A 25,016-nucleotide genomic window follows, 5' to 3' on the forward strand; every position below is an offset into this window, starting at 1 on the left:
CCAACAGTGGTCAGCATCCCACCCACCACACCCCCATGTCATGGGCACCCAGAGTGGCACGGCACGGCGCCCGCATGGGCACAGCGGTGGCTGCACCATGTGTCACCACAGGGCTGTGGTTACCATTGGGATCCCACACAATCTGCTTGTGTTCACCCTGCAGGACCCCAAGGAGCACAGCCTGATCCCAGTGCCCACCCCCATCCCATGGGATCCCACGGCGTGTCCCTGCGGTGTGCCCCCCCCCCACCCCGGTGACATGATCTCACCCGACGTCGCCGCAGTGACGGTGACAGCGAGCTAACGAGCTGCAGGCAGCAATTTGGGTTATATATAGTCCCAAAGTGACAGCAGCTAATTGCCCCAGCGCACAGTGGGGTCGGGGCATTGGGGTGGGGGGGAAGGATGGGAGTCCAGCATGTGCTCAGCCCCTACCCCAGGGCATCACCCAAGGCTGGGGGGGGGGGGGGTGCAGGCATCACCCCATCCCTCCCCTAGCTATTCCAGCCCGGCTTTGTGCCCAACCCTAAGCGGCTTTACCTAAAGCTGCCGTCCCAGCCTGTCCCAGCCAGCAGCCCTAAGGAGCTTTCATCCCCTCATTAAGGGGTTTGGGGCCGAGGGGCGCAGCACCCAGAGCACACAACCACCACCACCCCCTCCATCCAACCCCACCCCCCAAACCAGCTGCTTGGGAACACAGGGTGGGCGGAGGGGGGTCCCATTGTGGCAGCCCCCAGCCCTACACGGCAGCTGCCAGGCGAGGTGGCGGGCGCGCAGATGCGGCCCCGCGTAGCCTAAATTGTTTGCCAGCTTCCTCGGGGCGGCACAATGGGGGCCGCGCAGGCGGATCTGGGGTCAGGGGTGAGAACAGCAATAAGTGGTTTATGCCTTTTGTGAAGAGGCTGAACTGACAGCTCAGTGGATTAACAAAGACGTCCTCTGTTCCCGGGCAGGTCATGTGGAAAGCACTGAGACGACCCCTGTCACTTCTTTTTTTTGCAAGAACAGACATTTGTTCGCGAGCGAGCGGGGAGGTGATGGAGGGGGAGGCAAATAGGGGGGGTGGCTGCCCGCTGCAGGCTTCCTCCAGCCCCGCTGCTGCTGCTGCTGCCTGCCCTGGCCGATCCCTGTATCTTCCACGGCCCCGATTTCCTCGGTTTTCTCAGGTCATGGGATTTGCCATTTAGCAGAGATGCTGCTGCACCTCGAGCTGTAAAGGTGGGAGCCCGGTACAGCCCCGACCACCAGGACACACAGCTCAGTCAGTTCTCTCTGCCCATGGAAACTGAGGCGAGGACACCACCACCATCACTCCCAGCAGCAGAGCTGGGTGCATGGGGACACCCAGCCCCATCAAAGCCACAAGGGTGTCCCCAAGGCTGCGCTGCACACTGACCTCACAGCCACCATCAGGCTTCAAAAAGATCAGATGAAATAAGATCGCTCCTACCTGGTCACTTCCCTGGCCCCCGGCTGTCCCTGCAGCTCCCATCTTGCCCTGACTACAGCCTCAAGGGGACCCTAATTCTGCACCCACCCCACCCATGCAGGGCAGAAACCCCTCAGGAAGTTCTGCTGCTCTGCTCTCTCCCACCCTCCTCATTACAGAGACACCGCAGCACCGCGCTCACCCACCTCTGCCTGCAGTGCCGTCCCATCCCCACAGGAACACGGCACTCCCCAGTACATAATATACCCACCCATACTACCCAAAGGGGCTTTTCACCCTGGAAAACCCCTCCTGCCTTACAGCAGCTCATGTTTTTGGGCCGTTCCCAAAAGCACACCAATCCCACAGGCACGGCATCCTGGCCAAACCTCCCCAGGGACAAAGGGACACGGAATGGCTTCAGGCACATGGCAGCATCCCAGCGCCACCCAGTAGGACCTCATTAGGACACCACTGGGACACCAAATGGGGACACCTCTCTTGGTGTCCTGGAGGGAACACAGGCAGGGCAGGATGCCCATAGATCCCGGTGGGCACCATGCAGCCGTGCCCAGGGGCCACACCATCAGCATGAAAGCCTCAGTGCCCCCTATCCTCCATTCTCATCCGGCTGCACTGCTCAGCCTGCTGTTCCCAGCTCCCTCCTGCCATCTAAAGACAGACTTACAGCGAGCTGCACGTTAAACACACACCATCTACAAGGGAGACCTGAAAGCAAAGTAACACCTACGATGTGCCCTCAGCACAGCACCAAGCACCCCAGCACACAGCCAGCCCCTGGGTAGGGCTCTGCAGACACCCAATTCCCTGCTGTCCGCAGTTTATAGGGGATTGGGGAGCAAAAGGCAGGAGGAATTCTACCCCAAAAGCAGGTAGGAGGATGGGGGAAGCTGCCATTGGGGTGCATGGGGGCCCCCAGCTCAGCACGCTGATGCATTGCACAGGGTCACAGATCCCTGCTCAGGTCAACGGGGAAGGGAGCCAAGGAGACTTTCCGCCTGCCAGGCCCACTCCCACCAAACAATTTATGGCCAAGCCTTTGCAACAGGCTGAGTAATTAGTGCTGGGAGGGAAAAGGCTGAATCAGCACCTAGAAATCAGCACTGAGGGGATGGGGCTGCAAGAGCAGGGACTGCATGGCCCTGAGCTGGGGGGGCTGCAGGACTGACCCAGCACAAAGCTCAGCATCCCACCCCAACAAATACCCCCCTGCACCTCCAACAGTTGTTGCCCAAAGGTGTGACTTTGGAAACACACTACCAAGATGCTCCCCAAGGCACCTACATGAGAAAGCTCCCATCCTGCTTGTTTGAATGGGAGCAGCCCTCTGCTCCTTTCCTTGCATTCTGCAGAGTGATGCTGCAGCATCAGGATGCTTGAGATCCAAGGATCCCTAAGCACAGGGGTGCTTGAACCATGGGATGTTTGAGTCCCAGGGTGCTCAAGCCCTGGGATCCCCAAGCCCAGGGATGCTCCAGCCCTAAGATACTCAAGACCAAGGGATCCCCAAGCACAAGGATGCTCGAACCCCAGGATGCTGGAGCCCCCCCCCAAGCCGTGCCCAGCAACAGTGGGGCATTCACAGCTGCGATCGATGCACACGGTTGGGAGGAGCAGTACTGGCTGCCTCCTGCCTCCGTCTGCTGCCTGGTTTTACGAGGGCCATTTCCAAGAGGTCGCTGGAAATAGATTTTTATCACCTGGAGATAAATATCGTTTACGATGACATTACGGCTCGGAAAGGCTGCAGGGAGGAGGGAGGAGAGGTGGGCAGGCTGCACCAGCACACAGCCCACAACCCCATCCTCATCCCCATAGGTTTGGGCAGCACTGAGCCCCCGACACCATCCATCTGCCTGGGCAACATGAGCAGAGGGAACCGCACCATTAGCCCCGCGCACCATTAAGCACTTAAAAAGCCATTGGGATACGCCGCACCATTAGGTGACAAGACAGCTGGGAGAGGGGACGGATGCGCAGGCAGTGGGGATCCAAGCAGGGGGTAGGACATCTCATCACACTACACAAAGTGGGGTATCCTATGAGCCCCCCCCAGGAGAAATAACAGTGGAGGGGGAGCAAATGCTATGCTGGGAAACCAGGGGCTTTCAGGCTGATGCATCATTGTGCAACCAGCGGGCACCTCCCAGAGGGACTTTTCACTAGGGCCAATGCTCACAGCAAACCACACAGTCCCTCTGGGCTCCCCCAGGCCAGGCTTTGCTTTAGGAATGATACCAGCATGAAGGTGCAGAGCAAAAACCCACCGCAGGGCTGAGGTGCCCCCCAGGTACCCCCCCAGCACGGCTCCCAGCCTGGCAGGAGGATGGCAGCCAAGAGGTGCCCACAAGGAGCCTTGGAAAAGGGCACGGTGACGGGCAGGGGGCCAACAGCCGCCCTGCAACCCACAGCCCGGCCACACACAGAGCTGGAGCCACACGATTCGGGGCCAACAATCACCCCTTTCAGTGGGCATCCAGCACCAGGACCATACAGAGCCCTGGGGAAGAGCAGAGCCTGAGGCTGGGGTGGTGGCACAGAGCAACACGCAGCACAGAGCAACCCTCGCCTGCAGGCAGAGCGAGCAGCAGTGCCAGCCTGCACCAGGAACCCCATCTGCTCTGCTTGGGGCACTCAGCATCCTGCCCCGCTGCCTATTTCCTGCTGTACAGGAGGACAGGTGCCCCACCCCCAGCCTATCTCTCTCCAATCCCATATACCGCACCCCAACCCCATTGCAGATTGACCCCGCTGCAGCAACACCGTGGGAGGATGGAAGGGATGTAACTGCTGCTGCTGGGCCTGCTGGAAACAGGGATCCCCTGGGGTCCAGCATCCCCTAGGGTACAGTGTCCTATGGGGATCAGCATCCCTTGGGGGTCAGCTGCCCTCAGGGACTGGCACCTTTGGGGTCCAGCATCCCTATGGGGATCAGCATCCTTTGGGATCTCCCACCTCATCCCCTGCCTCACACAAGGTGCTGAGAGGGAAGTTTTGTCCTCCCATCAAAACAAAAAGACTCCAAACAAGACTTCAGCTGCTCAAAGAAGCAGAGAAATGCCCCCAGCCCCTTCAGCCCCCCATCAATCACCCCAGAGCAAATCCAAACAACTCAACCACACCAGCAAAACCTTGCAGTAAGGTCACAGCAGCTCAGGGTACCACCAGGATCCCCCCAGTGCTGTGCTCCCCCCATGTATTCCCACCTATATGTCCCCTCCACGTCCCCAAGCATGCAACAAGTCCCAGGGAGGGGATGGAGGGAGGACATCCATCTCCCACCCATACCCACATTGGGGGTGTGGAGCCCCCCCATATCCCTCTATAGGGCCAGGGGCCATCTGCATATCACCTACCTCCGTGGCACAGCCGGAGGGGACGAGTGGTGACCCCGTGATGGTAGAGGAGCAGGGAGGAGGCACGGCTGCATGCACACAAATCTGGAGCTAGAGCCGGGTGAGAGGGAGGGGAAGGGTGGGGGGGGTGAAAGGGGGGGGAAGCAGGGAAATTAATAAGGAAGGGAGGGGGGGAAAAAGGCAACGTGCCCCCTCCTCCCTGCAGGGCCTCCCCCCACAGCCCCGGGGGGGCTCGCCAAGGTGCCTGTGGGGTGGCTGGGGAGGATGGAGGGGGGGGATCAAAGGCTGGAAAGGGGGGGGGGGGGGGTCTGGGCAGCCAGTGCTGCCTGCCACAACAAAGAGCCAGACACAACAAAAGCAGCATATGGCCAGAACCGCGCGGGGCTGTAAATTAAACATAAAGGGAAGATTAGATAATTAATGAGCGCTCCCGGGCCGGCCCGATGGGGAGGGGGCTGCCTGCGGTTGGGGGGGAGCCCTATGCCCTACACAGAGCCCCGGGCATGGAGGGGGGGAGGGTCTTGGGGGGGCACCTGTTGGTAGGGAGCTGTAGCCTCACCAGCTGCTCCGGGCACAGCCTAAGAGGATTAGCAGGGGCTGCCCAACCCCAAAAGGCCCTAACCTGCAGAATGGAGCTTGGGGGGCTGCCTCCATGACCCCCCAGTGTATCAATCCCTGGGGGGGGGGTCACCGGGCACCTTGCATGGATACTGTATGTGGATGCTGCACCAAGTTAGAGGGGGGTTCAATGCTGGATCTGACCCTCAGTATAACAGGGGGTGGGGGGGATGGTTGTCCCCAGAGCCCCTTGGCCATAGGGATGTCCCACTCTGCACCAGGGATGCTGTGAGGGGGTGCCAGGAACGCAGCCCCAGCAGAGGGGAAGGAGTTAATCCCATTATTGGCAGCTCACAGATGGTGGCTGTAGCAATTCCCCTGCTTAGCAGACTTAGGAGATAAGGCAGGAGGGGTGTGGAAGGAGGCAATGGGGGGAGGTCATCCCCTCTGAAACACACACACAAGGGCTGTAACCCCTCCTTCAGCCTGCAAGTGCTATAGATGCTGTCCTCAGCCCCCAGCTGCAAGCCAAAGGGACAAGGGACCAAAGGCAGGGACATGTGGATCCCACTGGGAACAGCACAGGGGATTCCACTGGGAACCCCATTCAAAACCCTATTGTTAACCTCATTGTGGACCCCACTGGGATCCCTATTGGGGGCCCCATTGGAGGACACCACTGGGAATGCTACTGGGCACCCCACAGAGGACTCATTGTACTCATACCTAACAACCAACCCCATTCCCAACCCCACTGCCCTCCAAGCAGCTCCAGCATCCAAATGGCCACAGGTCCCTGTTTTCCTGGTACCCCAGCACAGCAGAGATGGCACCAGCACTATAGGACTAAGGAGTGTTGGAAAAGGCAGGAGGGAGGCACCATCAGCTACATGGCAATAGCCTCAAGGTGACAATTCCCTGCCCACCCCCACCAAAGCCACCCAATGTCCCCTAAGGACAAATGGTGAGTGTCATCACTGAGCCCAGCACAAGGCAATTGACAGCCATACAACCACAGAGCCTTGGGGACACTGCAGGGCAGCCCCCCCCCCAGCTGCCCCCTTGTGTGCCTCCCACCCCCCCATAGGACCCTGGGTGGGCACATACATGATGTCCCCTAATAGAAGGCACCACATTGCTGTGCTGGTTTGTGGTTCAAACACATGAGCATCCTCCATACCTGTCAGATCACCCCCCCAATACCCCTCACCCCCCAGTACTGACCACTCTGCAATGCATGCGCCTCACTAATCTCCCCATATGGAACACGTCCCTTTAATCTGTGCCCATATGGAGCCCGGACAAAGCCCTCACAAATCCACCCTGGGGATCCCACCCAGCTCCTATTGCACTGTGCATCCCCTCAGCATCCTCCTATGGCAAAGCAAGCAAAGCCCCATCCCCAAATCCCCCCCCTCAAGCCAAAGGATGCTCAGCCCTACAACCACAGCATCCCAATTCCCACCCATGAGCATCCATCACATGGGAGCAGACAGGTCGGGGCCTGGAGCTTCTTTCCCTGCCAACCCAGACAGGGTTCCCTGGGGATTAATACCGCCATGTAAATATTAGATACTTTTTGTCTCCTCCGAGACCAATTACACAAATCGTGGCAGCTCCCGCAGGACTCCCTGACTCCTACTTACTGTATCATCATTAACAGCTTATTAGAGAACAGCTGCTCAAAGAGGGTTGAGGGGGGGAGAAAAGAGGAGAGGGAAGGAGAGGCAGCAAGATGCGCATGTAGGAGGATGTGTAAGGTAACCTCTGCTCTACCCCCACCCCATAACTGATGTACTTTTGGATGCCCCCCCTAAGGACCAGGGGATGCTCGGTACTGGGATTAGGGACAGCGGCCCCATAGGGCGCTCAAAGGGCGGTGGCGCCCCCTAGCGGCCGCACACGGTAGTGCAACAGCCGGCGGTTCGGCTGCTGCCCACCCCCCAGCCCCCCAGGGGGAGACAAAAGGTTGTGGGTCACCATCTGTGTGTGTCCCCCCGTATTGCTACCTGGGGGAGAAACAAGGGCTGCATGCGGTGGGTTTATCTGGAGGGTGGTTACAGCAATGTGAGTGCCCTGAATGGAGAGGGCGGTTAGAGGGGGGGGGTCCTCCCTAGGGCTATGGGGCATAGAGAGATGGCAGCTTCCCGTCTGATTGCTAATTATCCTCGTTATTCCGTGTCAGACACTGGCTGAAGCACCGGAGCGATTTGCTCTCTCCCTGTAATTAGGCACAGAGCAATTAGCAGCTCATTCAAGTTCAAGCTCTTCGTCCTCCCGATCTTCCCAGCCCTGAAATCACGTCACCCCCCCATCACCCACCACCCAATGTGCCACTATGGACCATCCCGGGTCTCTCCTCCAGGTAGGACTTGAGACCAGACACCCCTTATTGGAGCAGCAGGAGGTGTGTTCCCCCCCCCCCCCAAAGAACAAGGGAAATGCCCCCTCCCAGATGGGCAGGAACAGCCCCACTGAGCTCCCCAGGAGGGAACTGGGTAACCCACAGATATGGGAGTTAGGATGTATGACCCATAGGTGAGCACCCATCCAAAAGCACGTATGGCTGCAGTGGGTCCTATGCTGTGCTCCCCCCCCCCCAGGAGCTAATTAATGCTGCTGCTCAGGCAGAGCTCATTAGCGCTGGTGCAGCATCACTCTGCCCTTCCCAGCAGAGAGCAAGGTCAGCGCATGGGGATGTGGCATAGAGAGGGATGGAGCTCATAGGGCTACAGGGCTGTGCCCCCACCAGCACCACCAGAGGTTTTCCTGTGACAGGGTGTTGTCTGGGGAGCTTACAGCATAGGGAATGAGGGGGGGGAATAAAAAGGGAGGGGGTGGAGAAAAGGCCCCGCAGAGCTCAAACAAGAGGGAGCAGCAGCAGCCAAGGAAAGCAGAGGAGTCAGCCAAATGCTTCAATCCGTGGCAGGGAGGGCGCGAGTGGGCCGCCCTGTCAATGTTTTGAATTACCAAAACAGGAGGGAGAAGCCAAGAGCTGCTGAGCCGCCGTGTGTGCCAAGAGGGACAAAGGGCATCACTTGCCTGGCGCCTGGCCCTATGGGGGGCTCTGCTGGTGTGGGGCAAAGCAGCTCCAGGCTGCCCCCCAACCATCACAGCTCGTGGGTAACCATAGTGAGAAGGGATGCTGAGGGGCTGGGTGGGTGCTGGGGTAGGTGGGTGGGGGTCCTATGCGTGTGGAGGTGGGACATGGGTGCACACCCACTGCTATAGCATGGATTTGGGGGGGGGGGGGGCAACAGAGAAACCCAAAGCTGTGGGATGCTCCACTGCCAATCCTCCATCCATCAGGAATGGGGAAATGAGTGTCCCCATACCGAAGTCCCCAAAGTGCAGGGCCCTAACCCTATCCCAGGTTGCATGTAGGATGCTGCACGGGTGGTCCATCCCCAATACCATCCCTATGGGGCCTCTGTAATGAAGTGCCATGGGGCATGGATGGGGGGGCAGCACCCACGGGAACACCAACAGCACAGCCCCATCCCACAGGTTATAAGCTTAAATTGTAGCCTCCCATGTCCCCCCCCAAAGCCAACCCACCCCATCCTGCCCCCAGGCAACCCCCCCCCCAGCAGCATTCCTGCAAGGTACCGCAGGGCTGGGAGTGAGCAGGGAGACAATATAGGGCCTATGCGGCCTCCTCGCAGCCAGATGTGTGTTAATAAGGCAGCTGCCCCCTAAGCTAATAAGGTCACTCACTGGCTCCAGCAAGACGAGCAAACAAGCGGGGGTTTGGCTGCGGTACAGCCGCACTTGGCACTCGCAGCGCGTCGGCTTCCTGAATTCTTGCTGCCTTGCAGAGCAAAGCACGGAGCAACCCCACAGCCCACCCCTACAGCACCCCACATCCACAGCCTGCATCCCACCAGGGGCAATGGGGACACCCCTCCCATCCAACCCCCCCCCCTATCCAACCCCTCCCCACCTTTCCAGCAGTGCTGTGCTGCAGTATCACCCAGGAAAACCCCTTGGGAAGAGCTGCAGAGGATTCTGACATATTTTCCCAGCAGCTACACCTCGCTGAGCCCCCCCCCCTCCTCCACCCCCCTTTTCCCTCCCCTCCCTGCCCCAATCATGGCGCCTCCAACTCCCTTTGTTTTAATATCATAAAGCAAGCCAGATGCCGGCTTTAATCCCCTCAGCTGGTGAGGATTTGCAAACACATGAGGAGGCAGAGCTGCTGCTCTACGACCCCACGTTGAGCTGTGAGCCCCATCTGCTGCCTGGGGATGGGGAGCTGCCCCATCACTGCCTCTAGTTGTGCACCGTTTGATTTGGGGGGGGACGGGGGGGCTGTCATCACTCAGGGTGATGGGGATGCTGAGATGGGCCAGCAAAGGTGATGCACAGCAGCAACGTCGCCGCCATCAGGGCTGGAGCATGGCTCCATGTCACAGAATGGCCTGGGTTGAAAAGGACCACGATGCTCATCCATTTCCAACCCCCCCCCCTGCTATATGCAGGGTCACCAACCAGCAGACCCAGCCCTGGCTGCTCCTGCTCCCCCAGAGCTGCAAAAACACACAGATCAGCCCAAACTGCCCCGAATCTCTCTGCTTTTTCAGGCTGGTTTTTGTTTGTTTGCTTGAGGGCAAGTCGCTTTTGTTAAGAGCAGGCTCTCCTCCGTCCCACTTAACAGCCAGGAGTTCGGAGGCAGCAGAGCTCAGTGCTTGAAAATGACGCCTTGCTTGCCAAGAAATCATCCCAAGAAACAAAATAATTATATATATACATATAAAAGGCTCCAAAGATCATTAAATCCATCCCCTGAGAAGCCCACCCCCTCCTTGAACCACCAAAGCCCAGCTCCCAGGGCTCACACTGCTGCCCCCCAGCCAGGATCGGTGCCATCCATCACCATATGGGGCTGCAGAGGGCTCACCTCTTGTCCTTGTGGGGATGCTGCAATTGGTACAATGAGGATGGAAGGGGGGGGGTGGAGGCTCCAGGCCTGCAGACAGACAGAGGGCACATGGATGGCACACCCAACCCCTCTCCAAGCTCTGGGGCTGGCAGAGGGGATGCTCCATCCCGACAGCATCACTCCCAGAGCTTGGCAGGGAAGGGGAAGGAAAGAAGAGCAGAGCAGTGGTACCACGCCAGCCTCCCCCTGCTGCCACCTCCACCACCCCCCCGGCATCCTCCTTCACTCCCTGCAGCCTCCTGAAAAGCCAACGTCTCCACGCACCCCTCCAGCCAAAGGGGATGGGAATGTGGAAGCAATTGTGCTTGGCAAGGCAGCAACAGTGAGTCAAAAACAGTTGTTTGGCTTGTCAGCCACCCAGGCCCCGCAGCACTCTTGTTTGCCTTCGCCTGCTTTAACCCCTTCCCACCCCAATCCCCAACAGCCCCCCCAGCCCCACTGTATGGCGACACCCCCAGTTCAATGGGATGACCCTCAGCACTCCCTAAGCAGCCCCAGTGGGATGCTAAGAGCTCCTATGCCCAAGAAGGAGAGCATCTCTATCCCACCCAGCCCTCAGTGGGGACCCCACATCACCACTTAATGGCATAGGGAGTGGGGTGCAGCTGTGCAGCACAACCTGCCCCCAAGCGTCCCCCTAAATGAGCCCATTTAGGACATTCTAGCAAACCCTAAACTGCTTCCCCACCAGCTCCTCCCCTGCCTGCCATATGGCAGCGAGGCCACGAAAGCATCCTAAGCAGGGACACAGCCACGTGCCTGGGGCTTTCCTCCATCCCTGGGTGGCCCCGATTGGGGGGGACCTGTGCCAGGCACAGCATGACCCCCATCTGATAGCATCACAGCCTGTCTCCATCTATACCACCCTGACTGGGGACATATCCAGCCCTCTTCCCAACCCCCCCAGCACCCAGCAGGACCCCATCCCAGCACCCAACCGGGAGAACAACAGGGGGAACCCCTCATAGATAGGGGCTGCTCCACTTCTCCCTTTGCTGCCCACCCTTAAGACACCCCAAAAGCACAAGAGAGAGGGGACAGTCAAGGATGGAAAGCCACATGCGCTGCAGGGGGGACAATACAAGATGCTGAAGCCAGGGATGCGATAAGGGGGGGAGCCGAGCTGAGCGCAAGGGAGAAGGGAGGAGGAGGAGAGGTGGTGGATGACCAAAGTCATTGAACATTTTTTGGCACGCCTCTCCCTCCACCCCCCCCCCGCCTCCTTTTCTCCTTCCCCCCCCTTCGGGTATCCTGGCCGTTGGCCCAGCTCGGAGCTGAACTTAAACAAACTCCTGTTGCAGCCATCTGCTTGATTTTAAAATAAATCAAACAATCTGTTGAGCCGTGGGTGATCAAATTTCCATCTGTGCGGACGCCTGCTCGCCTCCTCGGAGCCTCCGCTTGCCTCTACCAGCCAACCACTCCTGGCAGCATGTGGCCTCCCTAATTCCTCCAGGAAAGGGAGAAACCGGACCTTCCCCCCCCCCCCCCTCATCACCCCCCTAACAACACCCCCCCCTCCCTTCTCCCAGCTCCCAAAACCCAGCACTATTTTTGCAACCGCCCACCGAATGCATTCTGGATTTCAATGGGAGCAAAAACAGGGCTAAGGGGGTAAAGGGGTGGGGATCCCAAGAGGGTTGGAGCTCACCCATATGGGGAGGGATTCCTCCTCCCCATCCAGCACAGAGAGGGGCCGAAGGGATTAAAAATAAAAGGGCAGCAGCTGCTGGGAGCCGGCCCTGAGTTGGCCCGACACGTTGCTGGCTGCAGGAAAGCGGCCCCACACCGCCAGGAATAGCAGCTGTGCAGCCAGCAATGTGCGGCTGTCCCCAGCACGGGGACACAGGGTGCACGTCACCTCCAGGTGCCAAGTCCTGAGCCAAAAGGATGGATGTGGGGTGAGCCTATAGGGGCTGCAGGACCCCGGCCCCAATGCAGCCACGGGGCACAAGGGACCCACATAGGCATGGGTAAGGTACCAAATGTGTTCTCGTTGGGTCCCTGTTGGCTCTGCCCTTCCTTCTGCTCAGAGAGAGAAGGGAAACGCGGCAAAAAGGGGCAAAAAGAGAAGGATGGGAAGGGGAAATGGGTGATGGCGAAGATGGAGCATGGGTATAGTAGAGCGCAACAGCTGGGGTGCACTAAGAGCAGGGTGCTAGGGGAGAGGGTCCGTGCACCATGGAGGGTTAGAAAGACATGGGGTCATTGCAGGGTGATGCATTGCCTGAGGTCTGCAATGCCATTTGCCATAGAGCAGAATGAGCCGTGAGGAAGAGGATGTTTGTGGGCACCGTAAGCCCACTCTGGCACTACAGAACCAACCCTTCTTGCATGCACGGTGCTGAGCCCCAGCAGCAAATATCTACTGCAAATATCCCAGCTGGGGGGTTTTGGGAGCCAAACCCAAGCATAGTGCAGGTGAGCAAAGGGTCGGTGACCACATAGCAGGGGGGTGTCCCCAGGGTGGGAGCAATAGCAGCATCCTTGGTCAGAACCACCACATCATCCTTATTGCAATGCCCCCATGTCACCCACCCCAAGGACACCCCCTGCCCTAATGGGGACCCTCATGGAAAACCCCACACCCAGGGATGGGATGAGGCTCCCCAAAGGGGTGCACAGTGAAGCTTTGAGGTGATTGTAATTAGCAGGTTACACCGCACCAGCAATAGTGGGAATGGGGGGGCGGGGGGGAAGAAACAACACAAAAGGAGTAATAACAAACCACCACCAAACCCCTTTTTGGAAGAGGAAAGACGTGACAGGACCTGGCTGAGAAGCAGGAGAAAGCCCAGATTTCCTCATTACTGTGCAGATGTTCTGGACTGAAAACAGAAGACAGCAGGAGCACACTCAGCTCCGCACCCCCCCCCCCCAGGACACCACAGTCAGTTCATCTGCACTCCATCCAGAGGTACCAGCAGTGGCTCCAGCCCTGTCCCCCCCCCACAACTCACCACCCTGGGGGTCACCCACCCCCCAGAGCCGTGGTGGTGGTGGCAGCCAGGCTCTGTCCCCACATGGGGTTGACCTTGGCACGGTCCCCCCCCCCCCAGAGGACTGAAGGGCTCTGTGTGCAGCGTGTTTGCGCTCACGGCGGTAATCCAGGGAGGGGGGAGAGAGGGAGAAGTAAATGCAGCTGTCAGAGCAGAGCAGACAGGGAGGGAGGCACACAAACATGCTTAAAGTGGGCAGGGTGATAGCCACCATCACCAGCACTTGATCATCAGCTGACAAAGAGCTGACCCAAGAACACACTGCAGACAGATGGGTTGGATGGTGACCCCCCCCCACCCCACAGCACTGAAGACACCTTGTGCAGCTGTCTGTCTGTCCATCCATCCATCCATCCATCCATCCATCCCTGCAGCCACAAACCTCCAAGCAAGAGGCTGGGTTGGCCATCACCAAAGCATCCCCAGCTCTGAGGGCACTGGCACAACCCCAGCGTTGGAAAGAGTCTGGGACCACATCACGCTGGGACACGGCCCTGAGGAAGGGCACTTGGCACACACGGTCTCCATGCATCCTGCTGATGATGCACTAAGTCAGACACAGTGCCCACTGAGTGCTGACAGACCAGCTGTCCCCTTGTGTCCCCCTGCTGGGGATGCTCTATCTCCTCTCACCCCTACTGCAGCATCTGATGTCCCCAAGGGCCACAACTGTGCCCAAGAGATGGAGCAGCCCATGCCCAAAGCCCACCCTGAGCCCCACTGCATTGCAACAACGTGGGCACCCCCAGCCCCATCTCACACAGGTCACTGGATACCCCCCTGCAAGCACAGTGGTCACTATATGACACGATCCAGATGAGGTTGGGGGGGGGGTCCCAGCACACTCTGAGCAGGTCTGAGGCCGCAGCTGCTGCTCTGAGCACAAACAGATGACTTCAGCCTCCCGAGAGCAACTAAAGCCCGGCAGCTCTCGCACTCATGTGGAACAGGGGAAGACAAATAAAAAACAAAATACAGCAGCGCCAGGCTTATACACGGGATGAGCTGCAAAGTGCAGCCCCAACAGGGCCCACCCCACACACCCCCCAACCTTTGCTCCCTGCTCTACAGCTGAAGATCCAGGAATAAATGGTCCCGGTGCAGACAAGCAGCTGCAGGGGCTGATATGAGCCATAGGGAAGCAGAGCAGCTGCATGGAGCGGAGCGTGACCTGCAGCAGCAGCTTGGCCCTGTGCATCCTCCCCTGGTGCTGCTGCAGGGGGTTGAACGGTGCTCCTGACAGCTTTGGGAATGATGCATTTTGCAAAGCCATCCTCCCAGCATCTCAGAACGGGACGCGTTTAAAGCAGAGCGCAGCACTGCAGCACGCAAAGCAAGCTGAAATGCAGAGCTGCTGCATCGCTCTGCACGGCCAAGTCGTGTTTAAGGCATCCCTGCAGGGGGATGTGGAGCTGTCAGAGCCCTGCACCGAGGCCTGGAGGATGGTGCAGCTGGAAGGGCTCCCAGCCCAGCTGCTCACAGCACAGGGAAGCCCGGTGATGCTGGGAGACTGCCACCAGCACAGCACTCCCCTCCTGCACAGAGGCCACATCCCCACATCAGGGCTGTGTGTCTGCACTGAACTCAGCAGGTGCCCCCCTGCAACCCTGGTTCCTCCCCAAGACCCCAAGGCAATGTCCAGATGGATGCTGCCCAGCAAGAGATCCTGGCCTGATGCCTGAGGAGCACGAAGCTCAAAGCAAGAGCTGCTTCAAGATGCTCTGAGCGTTGCAAAACCCTTTGCACCAACCCCTCTTACAAAGAAATGAGAGCATAGCATGGGATATTTCACATAGATGGGGCAAAAGCAAGACCACCGGGTCCAGAGAAAAGCTCTTCTCTCCCTCTTCATAGGGAGCAAATCAACAACAAATCACACAATCACACCTGCAAAGTGTATCCTAAAGCCTAGGGATGCCACCAGCACAATCCCAGCTGCAAATGCAACCAGGAGCCTGCAGGGAAGGAGGGGGGAATGGCTGCAGAGTAGGACAGCATGCATTTCAGGATGGTGCCCTGCAGGTGCCCTGGGAGGGGAGAGGAAGCATGCAGACCCCACAGCCTTTGGGGAATGGGTCAGAAAGTAGGGAGGGATTAGGAAAATATATATGTATATATATATAGCAGCCAGGTGGTGAGCTGTGGAGTCAGCACAAGGGCTGCGGGACGTGGCTGGCAGTGCTGGCATTTGGGACAGCTGGGACAGCAAGGTCAGCCTGACCAAAGCACAGAGCCCACCATGGGGCACAAAGGAAGGGCGCTGGGAAGCCATGGGTAACCCCAAACAGGCCATAGGGGGACACTGTGCAGGAAGGCAGGGGATGGGGTGAGGGGGAGGTACAGGCCTGCAGCCCAGCTGAGCGCATAGCAAACATACCCTGACCTCTGCAGCAGGAAAAGTGAGGGGCACTTTTTCCTTGTGTCATCTACAACAACCCACAGCAGCACCACCATCAGTTGGAACCAAGACTCTATAGGCAGAGCAGGATCCCCTTTGCTCTCCTGTTCCCCCCTCCTCCCTGCACAGCCCACACACAGAGCAAGAGGAGCAGCCACTTGGCAGGGAGCGTGCAACCACCAGGCTGGCACCTCACCCCGCTGCTTTTGGTCTGTTTGCTTCAAAATGAAGCAAAGATGCAATGAAAGCAAAGGTCCCCAGGCCACGACCCGAGAAGCTTTTTTGCACTGCAACGCACCTGAGACCCATACGCCCTCCCCGGCAGTTTCACACAGTGCAATGCAGGAGGTCAGGCTTCCCTCTGGCCTCCTGCATTTGCTTTTACAGCACCATTTCTGCTGACGTGCACTGGGACAGGGCTTAGCCAAGAGCACAGCAGCTCTTTGAAGTCAGCCAGCAACCCTTTTCAAAGGGAAAGGCGAACGCCTCCCAACAGCTGTTTTGAAACACAGCACGACAAAGCCCAAAAGAAAGGGGTTGAACCCTCCTGACCTGCAACCCTGGGGCAGGTGCCCCCTGCAACAACCCCAGCCAGGGTCAGAGCTGAGCCTCCTGATCCAGAAGATGCCTATGGGAAGCACAAACCCTGCCCTGACAGCAGGTGATGCTCACAGAGAGGTCAGGGGACCTACAGAGGACAGCACAGTCCCCAGGTGCACACTGAGCACACATCTGAGAGCACAGCTTCAGGTGCTGGGCTCCCTCATTAGCAGCTCAGTGCTAATGGCCCTAGTGCCCACATGTGTGTCTGGCTGTGCAGTAGGACCATATAGGTCACCCCACTGCAGGCCAGTGCAGCAGTAAGCCACCATGCTCTGGTTGCAAAGGAGGGACAGGGAGGTGGTTTCACCCCCATGTTAACAGGATGCACAATAATAGGGAGAAAAAAGGCAATGGGACAGTCAACACCAGGACATGGGACAGCCCCACAAACTGCAGCAATCCCAGAGCCTGCCCTAAGCAGCATTGCCTCCTGCACTGCTCTCATTGTAGCAGCCCCTTAATTTGCTCAGCAAACCCAGGAACAAGAGGGAGGCATTGAATAGCATCCCTTCCCCGACACAACCTCCACGTCCTCCCCCCTCAGTCTGCTTTTCACAGCCCCGCACAAAAGCTTTTCAGTGCTGCTCAGGTCAGAGACAAGAGTCCAATGGGAAGTTTGGGGCTTGGGCTGCTGGGGATGAGGGCTCACATGTCTGCATCCCCACAATGGAGTGCTCAGAAATGCCTTATCCTGGTGTGCAGAGGTGTGGGCCACCCCCAGCTGGGGATGTGCAGATCTGATTCCCAGCTGCTGGTGCATCACCCCTGGGTCAGCACAGCGGGATGCTCGCCTGCATCCCAGCCCCCTCAGCACCGCCAGATGCTAATGGAGCAGGAGATAGACAGACAGACAGAAGAGCTGTGAGCACGTGGGGATGGACCCACACATCTTTGCTCCATTGAGCCCCGCGCACGTGGCACGTTGCGTCAAAAGCAAGCAGCATCCCGAGGAGGGAAGATGCAATGAATCACCCTCACTCCACAAGGGAACCGCGTGGATGGCAGCCAGGCAGAACGGGGAAACAACCCAAAATCAACGGATCCCAGGGGATTCCCTTCACTGGTGCCTCTCCTATCCCGCAGCTTCCCAAACGACACAGCTGGACACCAAACCATGAGCCCATGGCTTGTAGAAATGGTCGTTGTGATGGGGCTGGGAAGGTTGGAGTGAAAAGGAGCGCTGTCTGGGGAGGGCTGTTTTGCATTTCTATTCGGAGAGCTGCGGGGTTCTGGCTACGAACTGAGCCGAAAGGCTTTGAAAACTCATTTGAGGATTTGGGATGGTGATGTCTCACTGCGCCCGGGCTGGGGCCTGCTTTGCAAACACAGAACAGCTGCTTTCCAGGAGCTTTGCACCCGCAAGCTGGAAATTCGGGGCTAAAAGCAGGAGTTCCCCCATTCTAGGAGAAGGAATGCAAACTTGGTGGAAGGAAATCTTTGCTCTCCTGTGCAACTTCCCAGGCGCTGCCCTGCAGCACCCTGCGTAACCCCACAGTTGCACATCAGCCTCCCAGCTGCAGGAAGGGCTCGGGTTGCTGCGGGAGGAAACCCTTTGATTGGGGCTCCCTATAAAACCGGAGACAACGTGGGAAGTTTCCTCGGCGGTGCTCTCCTTCCATCTGCAGAGGATGCGGCGAGCATGGGCAGCCCTACAGCAGCTCTGGTTATCCATGGCTGCAAGAGGTCCACGCTCAGGATTTCCTTGGTTCCGGCCACTTTGGATGCCAAACAAGCCCACCTCCCTCATGCAGAGCTGGTGCCAACACCTCAGAGAGATGGCTCTGCGCAAGGCCAGGTTGGAAGGATTTTTCTTGGAATCCTCTTGGAAGGATATTTATCCGCTCCCTGTTGGCTTGACAGCTCCGAAAGCTCATTGCTAAAGGCACCCCATTCATTAGCACTGCCCCAACGGGACCGAACCCAAAAGGACAGCATCCATCTATGTCACCTGCTGGCTGGCAGCACCGTCACAGCACAGGGAGCAAAGGGGACAGGGGATGCCTTACCTTGGGGACGAGAGCCGGGGGTGGCACGGCCAGCAGCTCCGGAGGGGCCACGCTCTTGCCAGCCAGGACCACGGCCCCGCACTCAGCACACGCGCCGATGGTCAACTGCTTGCCATCATCCACCAGCAGGCTGTTGGCCACGCGGAGGGTGTAGAGGAAGACAGGCAGCCTGGCGACCTGCACCGCTTTTAATCCAAGGCATCGCTTCTTCTCCTGGCGGCAGAAGAAGCAGACGAAGGTCTCCACTTTATACTGGCGGGACCAGGCGCTGCTGGGGTGCTGGGAGTTCCTGCCCTCGTGCTGAAGCCATTGGCCCAGCAGGTCGTGGTAGCACAGCACACACGTGGCCACCAGCCCCGTCGAGTCAGCCGGCCGTGCCCGTGGGGCTGGAGGGTAGACGGTGAGGAAGGGAAAGAATGGTTCCTTCTCTCCAAATCGCCCCGGAGGGTTGACGTTGAGCTGGAACTCCTTGCCGGCTCCCAGCTCAGCCCCGCAGATGTAACACACCGAGGTGGGACCTCCTGGTTTGCCGATGGGGTGACCTGGCTCTGAGGCAGAGAACACCTGGTGGTACCTCCCAAGGAAGCTCTGCACCGAGTTGATGAGCTCCTCGTTGTGGCACGCACGGTACATGGCCCACAGGTCCTGCAGGACCCCATAGCACTTGCGGCAGCTGCTCACCTCCCAGTGCTTGTTCAGCCCCTTGGCTCCAGGCGGGCACGGCAGAAGGCTGAGGAAGGGGAAGTGCATGGTGCTCTTGGCGTTCCCGTTGGTGATCTTGGCCGCCACCGGCCTCGCCTCTTTGCCACACTCTTCCCCACACAAATAACACGCCTCGGGCACCGGGGGGACAGCGGCTCCATCCTCTTTGAGCCCCCTGGGGCGGCCCTTGGGCATGGCGTTGGCGTTGAGGGGCACCACGTAGAGCCGCTGCAGCACGGGCACGTTGGCCAGCTCGAAGCTCTGCCACTGCTGCATGAGCGAGGAGAAGCAGCAGGGGCACACCAGGGTGCTGCCGGCCGGAGAGAGGGGCTGGGCGCCCGGCGGGGGGCTGTGCAGCCAAAGGAATGGGAAAAAAGGAGCCGGCGAGTTCTTCTCCTGCTTCTGCACGTGGACCCGGTGCTGCCCACCGGGAGCCAAAGAGCTGCCGCAGATGTAGCAGGCAGTGCCCGGTGCCCAAACGGGCCGCTCGCCGCCTTCGTCCTCCTCCTCGCCTTCCTCCTCCTCGCTGGTGATGTTGATCTCGCTGTCCGACGAGCAGCACGCCGCCCCCCGCTTGATCCCCGCTGCCACCGGGGGGGCCCTGAGTGCTCCGCCCGCCCCCTCGGGCTCCGAGAGGGGTTCGGCGTCGGACAGCTCGGAGAGCTCAGAGCCGGCTACCGGCCCTTCGTCCTCCTCCTCCTCTTCCTCCTCCTCCTCTTCCTCCTCGCGGCGATGAGGCGGAGCGGCGGGGTCCCAGCCCGGAGCCCCCCGCCGCAGCCCGCTGCCCCCCGCCGCCGCCGCCGCCGCTTCGCACTGGTGGGGCCGTTTGAGCCAATACATGCGCTTCTCCACGGGCGTGCGGCTGCGCTCGAAGGAGTCCCACTGCTCTCCCAGGAAACAGCGGCAGACGGCGCAGACCAAGGCGCAACCCTCCGCCGAGACGGCGCGGGCTCCGGGCGCCGGTTCTTGATGCTGGAGGAACGGAAAGAAGGGCCGGTGGTCGCGGGGGGGTCTCACTTGAAGCTTCAGCTCTTTGCCTCGGCTGATGCCGCCGCCGCAGATGAAGCAGCAAAGCGGCGCCGACGGGGGTTGCGGAGCCCCGGGGCCGCCCGCAGCCGCCGCTGCGCCTCCCTCGCCGGCCGCCAGCGCGGCCATCAGCCGCTGTTTGCGGGAGAGCGGCGCCGCCGCCGCCGCCGCCCCCGGCCCCGCCGAGCTCATCGCCGCCCCCGGCTCATCCCGCGGCTCCGCCGGACACGCAGGCTCGGGGGGCGGGTTTGAGGAGCTCCCCCCACTTCGCCTCCCTCCGGGCCGCGCCCGCCCTCCTCCTGGGTTGGAAAAGGGGTGGAAGAGAGGAAAAAAAAAAGTGTTTGGAGGGGAGTTGGAGGGAGTAAAGGGGATAAAGGAGGAGGAAAGGAAAAGGAAGGAAAGGGGGGGAGGGGGAAAAAAGGGGGAAGAAGGAAAAAGGGGGGAAAGGAAAATAAAAAGGGGGAAAAAAGGATAATGGGAAAAAAAAGGGAAAGGAAAAGGGAGAGAAAAGAAAAGAAGGGAAAAGGGAATAAATAGGGGGAGAAGGTAAAAAATAGGGGAAAAAGGGGGAAAAGAAAAAAAAAGTGAAAGGGCAAAAAAAAAAAGAAAAAAAGAAATGGGGAAAAAAATGAGGAAAAGGGAAAAAGAAAAAAGGGGGAAGGGAGGTGAGAAGGGAGAGAAAAAAGAGGGGGGAAAAAAACAAAACCCAAACACGGGATAAAAAGTTCACTGCGAAAGTTTGGGTGCCGCTGCGAGGCGCGGAGGAAGGACGGCTACGAACCGCCTCCCGGCACCACCGCACCGCCCTCCCCTCCACGGAGCCCCCGGCCCGGCCCCTCCCGGCCCGCACCGCCGCCCCCACCGCGACCTCCCAGCTGGGGAGGGTCGGGGGTGGGCAGGGGGGGGGCACGACCGGAGCCCACCGAGAGCAACGGGGGATTCATGAGCTGCCCCGCACCCCTCTCCATCCTTCTTCGCCCACCCCCCTCTGTACGAGCTTTGCGTCCCCCCCCCCCTCCCTTGCCGGCAGCGCGACACCGTCCCTGTCCTTCGCAGCGCAGCGCACCAGACATTAACTCAGTGCCCCGACCGAGTCCCGTCCCCTGTAATTTATTTTGCATTTAAAAGTCTTGCTGCTGTTCCAGTTCAATACCAAGATTCTATTTCCCGCTTGGCCCTAAAATGCTGCATCGCTTTGCCGCTCGCTGGTAAATAGCTGATGTGTTCTCAGCCGGAGCTGGCCGCGTTTCAGCGACGCATGCAATAATCCCGGTATATCCTTACCTGCCTTACAGCCCGTGATAAGATTTAGTGCTTGTAAAGCACTTTGCTGTCCTTGGACAACAGGCACCGAGGAAGCGGGGTCCGGCCGTGCTGAAACCTGCCTTATTAATGGCCCCAGCATCCTGCCAGCACACCTAGCGTGGGTCACCCCATAAGAAAAAGATATACGGGCTGCAGCGGGGCTGTCTGCAAGCAGCACTGAGTTTATGGCAAGTCACACTGATGTCCCCATTGCTGTCCTTGCAGGGCACCGAGCAGGACTGAACCCTGAGTGAGGTGCAGTGATTGCAGTGGGGTCAAGGGACCAGCCCTGGTGGGACATGCAGGTCTGCTGCCCGTGGTCTCTTGTCACCCATGGGGTCACCCTGCTGTAGTCACTGCACCCTACTGGGCTCAGCCAACCCTTGATGTGTCACCTCCTGCCCGGGAGTCCGGCGCACCCCGGTCACTGGCCTTGAGATCAAACAGATTGTGTGACATCAGCTGGAGAGCGGGCAGGGGGCACTAAAGGCTCTTTAGGGACCGGCATCTAGTTTCCACGCAGATGGCTCAGGCAATAAAGCCGTGTGGATGGGGGGGTTGGGGGGGGGAAGGTGACACACCAGGAGGAGAACACGATACCTTGGGAGTGCTGGCTCAGAGCGGCTTTTTTTCAGGGTTTTCCAGAAGACAGCGGGGCCTCGTTGTATTTTATTTATTTATAGGCCTGATGTTGAGGCTGCTCTATGCGGTGAGGGCGTCGGGAGCGCGGCGCGTGGCGGGGCGGGCATGACTTGAATGCTCTTTAAAGGTCTCCCAGCTTCATCCCTTCACCCTTCCAGCGCTGCTGTCTCCATACAGTGATTTCATTACACGTCTTGATGTGACCCAATGGGATGCAACCCCAACACAGGGGAAAGTCCCCCCACCAGCAGCAGCACCCTGAGCAGAGACACTGCAGGGAAAGGCTTCACCCATCCTGCAGCCTCTCCCCCTGCTGACCCCAGGGAGCACAAACCCAAAGCCCCTCTGCCCCCCCAGGAGCTGCACGTGGGGCCGACAGATGCTGTCCCGCCTGTGCTGCAGATGGGCAAAGAAACAACACACTGCATTCAAGCACCGGAGTACAGCAGGGCCGGAACCTCTCTTTGTCCCCATGGTCACTCCATAGATTGACATGAGCCCCCAGCCCCCCTGTGGCCCCGCATCCCACCAGCACGTAGCCTGGGAGCAGCTTCCTGGGGCCTTGGCTGCACACGGCCGGAGCAGCTCATTTATCATCCACCGCCGCCTCGGCCCTGCCTGCGGTTGCTGGTTTTTTTGCAACAGAGAAGCTGGGAGGGAGAGAGAATTTCTCAAGTCAGCCTCGGCAAGAACTGAAAACATATGCCCTGGCGGCAAGCGCGTCCCCTGGGGCGAGCGGGGATGGAGACGGGGCTGGCGCAGGATTTTCCATCGCTGCTCCCTTGGAGGCAGGGAGTGTTCCATCAGAGCCAGCCTTTTTCAGGCTATCCCAGGACCAGGGAGGGTGACAGTGAGGTCTGCTGCTCTGTAACACCTTCAGCAGCTCTGCACCCCCACACACAACCCAATGGGACTGGAGGTCTCTGCGTGGCCTCGGTGTGGCCACGTTGCATCAGGACTGGGAGAGAGCATTGGTTGTGCAAGGTGCTGTGCAAACAGCCCCTGAGGGCCGGGCAGCTTGCAGCAAGCCAGGGCTGGCTGTGCTGGGACCACCCATGTCCACAGCCTTGTCTACATCCCCACATCCCATCCTCATCCCATCCCCAACCTCATCCTTGTCACCAACCCCAACTCTATCTCCATCTCCATCCCCATCCCCATCCCTATCCCCACCCCAGGCTGCTCCCGGTGCTGCCAGCATCCAGCACACCCTCACAATCAGGCACGTGCTGCAGATCCCTGTCCCCAGGACCTGGAGGTTAATATGGAAATTACCAACCGCTTATTCCTTCCAGCTGTTGCTGTGAGTCACCAAGTGCCTTAAAGAGCATTTCAAACAACACAGTGCCTTCGAGACAGCATGACTGCTCCCCCAGCCCCCCCCAGATAATCCTCCATGGGGTCTAGGGTCTGAAAAGGAGATATGTTTCCAAAGAGTCTATTCTCTAATTGGGAGGCAGCAGAGCTGGGAAGAGCCCCATTGTGCAAAGGAAAAGGGTCAGGGGAAAATGAACCAGCAGCTCTGAATGCACAAATCCAACCTCATAGATAGAACCATCCCCATGGGGGAAACTGAGGCACGCAGGCTCCAGCCTGAGTGTCACTGTGTCACCTGCCCAGGGCACAGCTGGCAGCAGGGCCACAGTGTGATGCTGGGCCATTGGCCTGGAGTTCAGTGACCTTGAACTCTGTGCTCAGCAGCTGTGTTTTTCTCTCTGCTGGCTCCCTTGTTGTTTTTTTGTTTTTAAGGTTGATCTATGCGCTTATTTTCAGCAGGAAAAGACAGAGGAGCCTCATAGAAATGCATATGTATTATATGTGTGTCTATGCTTCATCGGCTGCTTTAACTTGTACGTGATTTTTTTGGACTCCAGAGACTTGTTCAGCGGGTCTTTTGGCTTAGAAATCCCCATTGGGTCCTCATAAGCTCCCTGTGCAGCCATGCAGGTGACTCAGGGATGCTCCCAGCCAGCACGGTGCAAGCAGGAGCAGCAGAAATAAACAGGGCAAAGCAACCCCCCACCCTGGGAGCAGCAGGGTCTGCTGCTGAGGCTGAGCTGCTCCATGCACTGAGAAATCACTGCTCCACTCTCAGCCTTTGCATGCATTCCCATCAGCATCCCCCTGCAGCACCGCATGGAGCCATGGGGAGCTGCTGCTCCAACACAAGGCCTGGGTTGGCTTGATTTGAAAAATTATTATTATTATTATTTTAAGAGGGTTGTTTTCCTTTTTCTTTCTTTTTTCTTTCTTTTTTTTCACCCCCCCCCCCCTCCTCTTCTAGAATGAGCTGCTCTGCAAATGCCAAATGCTGATGCCAAAGGGCCGGGTCAACAAAGAAGAATGAGTGTGGCTGTTAGAGGCTGCTATTAAAAGAGGGCGGAGAGGAAAGAGGGAGAAGGAGGGGGGGAAAGGGAAAGCACAGTGTGTTGGCATAAATAGTGATGGTACAAACCCAGGAGAGCCGCTCAGGGCCACAGGGCACCGTGTGGGGCTGGCACCAAACCTCTGCAGTTTGCATCCCACAGCAGCCAGCAGTGTTGGGGCTGTGTGCCCGTCCTGGTGCCTTGCAACCATCCCTTCCACCAGCTGTGTGCCCAGCCCTGTAGTGTGAGCTCCGGGCTATTTCCAGCAGGGCCAAGCCATGGGATGTGCAGAAGGCTCACATGATGCTGAAGATGCAATGGGAAGACGTGGGCTCTGGTTTCAGCTTTCTATTCCCGGCCCGTTATTCACCGGTGGAAGATGCCATCTGTCCACCCCTCCCCAGCACCCACGGGGTGATGGGGACAGATTCAGTGGAGCAGCACTGACACTCCTCTATGCGTATCCTCACCAGATCCCAGCATGTGTTTTCCCAGGGGGAGCGGAGCCTTTTCAGCCCACTCCTCCTGACTGCTCACTGTCTGCAGCCCCAACCCCAGCTGTGTCCTATCCTCATCATCCAGGACCCCAAAAGCCAGCAGAGCTCACAGCCCCTGCCCATTCTAACACCCCCCCCACACCCCTATATGTGCCTCCACCACCCA

The 25,016-nt window shown here is 58.7% G+C and overlaps 1 protein-coding gene across 3 annotated transcripts in view; it reads right to left on the minus strand.

Moving 5' to 3' along the window:
- The window catches only part of GSE1 (Gse1 coiled-coil protein), a 79,659-nt gene extending 59,159 nt beyond the window's left edge, over nt 1-20,500 (minus strand). For 2 of the 3 annotated variants that reach the window (XM_015874198.3, XM_015874196.3), the window contains exon 1: nt 18,313-20,500. In XM_015874198.3, coding sequence (XP_015729684.2) covers nt 18,313-20,232 — 1,920 coding nt within the window. In that variant the 5' untranslated portion in view covers nt 20,233-20,500. Of the gene's footprint in view, nt 1-4,806; nt 4,920-18,312 lie in introns of those variants that run through there. The other variant, XM_085551909.1, reaches the window with a different exon arrangement.
- Nucleotides 20,501-25,016: the final 4,516 nt, after the last annotated feature.

Source organism: Coturnix japonica, chromosome 6, assembly GCF_054131305.1.
Source record: "Coturnix japonica strain WE chromosome 6, WE-NBRP24, whole genome shotgun sequence".
NCBI lineage: Eukaryota > Metazoa > Chordata > Aves > Galliformes > Phasianidae > Coturnix > Coturnix japonica.